At 34.3% G+C, this 4287-nt stretch overlaps 1 protein-coding gene across 1 annotated transcript; it reads right to left on the reverse strand.

Moving 5' to 3' along the window:
- Positions 1 to 880: 880 nt before the first annotated feature.
- LOC129001879 (uncharacterized) lies at positions 881 to 2425 on the reverse strand. The gene is made up of 2 exons (XM_054429339.1): positions 2368 to 2425; positions 881 to 1386 (listed from the first exon to the last, which is right to left on the reverse strand). Exons 1-2 carry the CDS (start codon positions 2423 to 2425, stop codon positions 881 to 883), a joined length of 564 nt encoding a protein of 187 aa, XP_054285314.1.
- Positions 2426 to 4287: the final 1862 nt, after the last annotated feature.

Here is a 4287-nt window from a genome sequence, read left to right on the forward strand (position 1 = left end):
CCCGATGTCTAGGCGATGAGTCACCTACTGGCTGTGTTTATACAATGGTAAAACATTTTAACAGAGTAATAATTTTACATTTTCAAAAGTGTATTTGAAATCTGCTAAAAAAGTTATGAAAAATGATATAAAACTCGACCTGAACAAAAGGAGTTAGGCAAGTTATAAGCTGTAAATCAATAGTAATAGGTTAAGTTCAGGACTGTTTGGGTAAAATTAAATTTATCGTAGAATTTGTTAATAGTAAATCTGTTTTAATGAGATATAATAAGCCTAATACGAATTACAATAACAATCAGTCAAAAACCTTATATATACAACATGCTATATACTGTACAATGCAAAATACTATACAAAACAAATCATACGCATCAATAAAAAAAACAATACTGTACAACAAATTATTAACTATTTAACCAAATTAAACCTTCAGTGGTCTGTAATTGCTTCTGATAGTTTCACTGGCAAGGTCTTCTTAAATATGGATTCTTGTGTTCTCTCTGCAAGAGAAAAAAGTCATTAAGTAAATAAGTAAGTAAAAAGTAAGTTACGATTTGTTTGTAACCAAATTGACTGACGAAAAATTGAAAACCATTTATTTAATTTGAGCAAAGTTGTCAGCTGAAAAATTCAATTATGCTAGAAAAACATCTTTTCAAACTTCTTAGTAAAATAAAATAGAATTAAGCTAAAAAAAAACAGATTATACACGGTAATTTATGATAACTATAATTTTTATAAATAATAATACGTTTGTTTACAATCTAGTATTTTAATAAGTAGAAGTTTTTATAGTTTTAAATATTAAAATAATTCTATTATTAAAACTAACTCCACAAAACTGATAAAAATACTTTTTTTAATAAGGGAAATAACTTACTCATTCAAGCTGAGCGACTCCCAAGTCGTCTTCCTCATCGCTGTCCCAGTCGCTGTCATCCACATCCGAGTCCCCTGGAGCCAGGTTAATGATAAGTTCCTGCACACTGGTATCGTCGAGACCTTCACTAAGCCAATCGTTGTCCATTTCAGTCTTCACGTGCTTGACACATTTTTCCCAGGTTTCGGGGGGATAGGAGTTCACAGCTTCCATGAAGAGTGCCTGAACGTCTGACAACTTGAATGTGGTGTTCTTTGATGCTACGTACCGCTTCAAATGGCCCCATACCATTTCAATGGGGTTATAATTACAATGATATGGTGGAAGTCTGATTACTCTAAATCCTAGGTCAGCAGCTTTCTTGTCAATAACATAGGAAGTAAGCTGAGGCTTGTGAAGTTTGATGAGATTGTAGAGTTCAGGCTTACGCATATCTGGAGTAAATGGAATTCCACGGTTATGCAACCAGTCAATGTACTCCCCTTTTCTAGACGATGTTGTTGGTGCTGGATTATCCACACCATATTTTATAAGTCAAGGCTGTGTGCGAGACACACGATGACTATAGTGTTTAACTTGACCGTCACTAGTAGTGAGGAGTGAGGAGTGAGGAGTGTGAAGTACTGTATGAAGTGTGAAGTGTGGACATAACAGTGCTTTACCGCAACCACAGCGGTACACGCCCCTCAGACACCTGCGGTAACTAACACCACATTCATCATGTGTTGGGCTACAACTCATGTAAGTAATTACACACAATTCAAACTGGGCCAATGTGCAACATCTTTATTCTTTTAGAAATTATCATGCATTTCCACCTTTCAAGGAGTAGACCCTTACATTTTTTGCCAAGGGTGGTGTGCTGCATTCAGGAACAAGGCAGTTTAAATTTTATTATTTTAAAAGTGCATTAAGTTTAAAATGTTACGATTACGCGTTAGCCACAACATGTGCCCTCCCTAAGTCAAAACATATAAATACATTACATATAACAATTTTAACTAGCTTATCAGCTAACTATTAGGATTGTCTGCAAACAGTCTCTTCACAATAAAAATACCCAAATTCAGCCTAGTTTGTGCAAAAATTGCTCCATCAACATTTATAAAATTGCCCCTATATGAATTAAAACTAGATGGAGACTGTTAACACCATAACTTAATTGAATTACAACAGTGTTTTCAATAAAATATCCTCTTAGTTATATAAGGTAATTACTTGCTTATTGTCTTCTTTTACAGCTTTCAAGCCATAAAAATTCATAAAAAACTGCTTATGGACGATTTATTTTTTACCGGTGAACTGTTACTGAAAAAATACATATCTTTTGTATAATGAAAGTGTATTATTCCATTTTCATTCAACCTAAATGAAGAGTTCTTGAGACAGTTCTAACTAGACTGCCATTGAACAACCATAACGACATTCGCAGTTTGGCAACGCAGTGCGCAGCCGTAGTGCACTGCTTGCACAGCCGCAGAAGCTACTTGCCTCCAGTGACGACACCGCTAATGTCATCTGCCACCTCCTCAACGCGCCACTCATTTTCATTCTTTTGTTTATAATTTGGCAGGTTACGCAGCGGACTCTAGGATACTTGTGCAAGGCACACATACCAACTACTATTGAAGTGGTTGAAGCCCAAATGTACGCCGACGATGAATCCACAACAAACTTAACCATGTTAGCTTCATTAAATAAATAAATAAATAAATAAATAAAAATGCCTTTATTTCCGAGCGTCTCTCAGTACTAATACAACTGTTTTACAGAGTAACTCAGGTCAAAACTAACTAAAAATACAATACTATTATAATACAAGACATCGAGTGATAAAATAAAAATATTAATATATATATACAACTATTTTACAATATTAGTACGTTTTTTTAAGTTTCTTTTAAAAGCCAGGACCTACAGCTGTTAAGTGATCATTTTAAGTCAGCTCACTGAATTAACACTTTAGTTTATGTTGTTAAAATTTCAGCGAGGCTTTAGGTAGAATTATGGCTGAATTATAGGAGGGTACTAGGATTATGAAATTCCAAATGATAAAGTGTGATACAGTGGATATCTTCATAAGTGATCACTTATAGTCACCTCACTGAATTAACACTTTAGTTTATGTTGTTAAACTCTCAGCAAGGCTTTAGGTAGAATTATGGTTGGAACACACGAAGAGAATAGGATTCTGAGGTCACCAATTAGGCCTATACAGTGTGATCCAGTGGGTATCAATGTCTTTCAGTAGGCCTGAAGCGATTTCAGAAGAGAACTAAAACGGTACATTCACCTTTCTCGTAAGAAGAAAAAATATCAGCTTGGTAAGTATGTTTATATGAGAGCCGCCCTCTTTCCTGTTGTCTTATGGATAATTTTTTTCTACCTACACAGAAACAAAAAATTAATAAACGTTATAAGTTAAAAGGAGCAAGTGTTCGAGCTTACCTTACTAATAGAGCAAGACAAATAACACATTTGTACTCAATAGTGTAACTGTTTGCCTACCTTATAAACGTGGTACTAACCTAAATCTTTTCAAACCACACCACAATGTTGATTTACATAAATATTTACTCAGGCAACATTAATTTAAGTAGTTGACTAAAGTAAAGGTCAACTAGAAAACAATTTGCCGAGCCATTATGAAAATCTAGGTTTACATAGTATAACAATTACGCACCTTTCGTTTTCAGCATTGCAGCTCACTGATGGAATTGTGGTAAAATAAAATGTCTCATATTCATACTATCATGAACACGAGGTGTCTGATCGTTTTACTGCGGGATGAGCAACCAAATTAACAAACATTTTGCACTAATTTGGATATTGCAATTGCAATGTTTGGTGTTAAAGGCATACTGTCGTTTGGAAATTTTTACTTACAGATTCGTCCCAGGCCCTCAAAATTTTTAGGCGAGGCTTTTAAAAATAACTTCTTGATCAGCATTGTACGTGTTATTAAATTAACGGAAAGTAAGTAAAGATGCGTCTTATAACACTTAAAACATATATTTACGCTTATACTGTTACCCACAAGACGGTAAATAAATATACAAAAGATGGTAAGTGGTGATCGATTTCGATTGGACACTCCAATCATCATCAGACCCAATAGGCGAATGTTTAATATCGCCAACTATACTTTTAAACTATACTTTTTTTGGCTCTTAAAAGTAAATATAAATCGGCCCCCTTAAAATGAGAAGAATATCTATGACAAATGCATTCACTTTCTTCACACTTTTAAAATGCTTATTTTTTACGCTGCCACTGAAGCAAATCAAATCCAATATGTTGCATGGCCCACTAGTATGTGTATGTACATACTAGTGTAAACCATTGATTAAGAAGAGTAAACCATACTACATACCTACATACTAGTGTAACCATTGTTATGAGAGTAA

This window comes from Macrosteles quadrilineatus, unplaced genomic scaffold, assembly GCF_028750875.1.
Source record: "Macrosteles quadrilineatus isolate MER2022 unplaced genomic scaffold, UCM_ALF_1.0 Scaffold_1__1_contigs__length_201487025, whole genome shotgun sequence".
Taxonomy (NCBI): domain Eukaryota; kingdom Metazoa; phylum Arthropoda; class Insecta; order Hemiptera; family Cicadellidae; genus Macrosteles; species Macrosteles quadrilineatus.

Excerpts from the sequence above, each read along its gene's own strand:
- LOC129001879 (XM_054429339.1), bottom strand. The coding sequence starts at position 2,425 with ATGAGTGGCGCGTTGAGGAGGTGGCAGATGACATTAGCGGTGTCGTCA. Across the intron at positions 1,387-2,367 it reads GGTGTCGTCACTGGAGGCAA|CACCAACAACATCGTCTAGA; the intron begins GTAGCTTCTGCG and ends TGGATAATCCAG.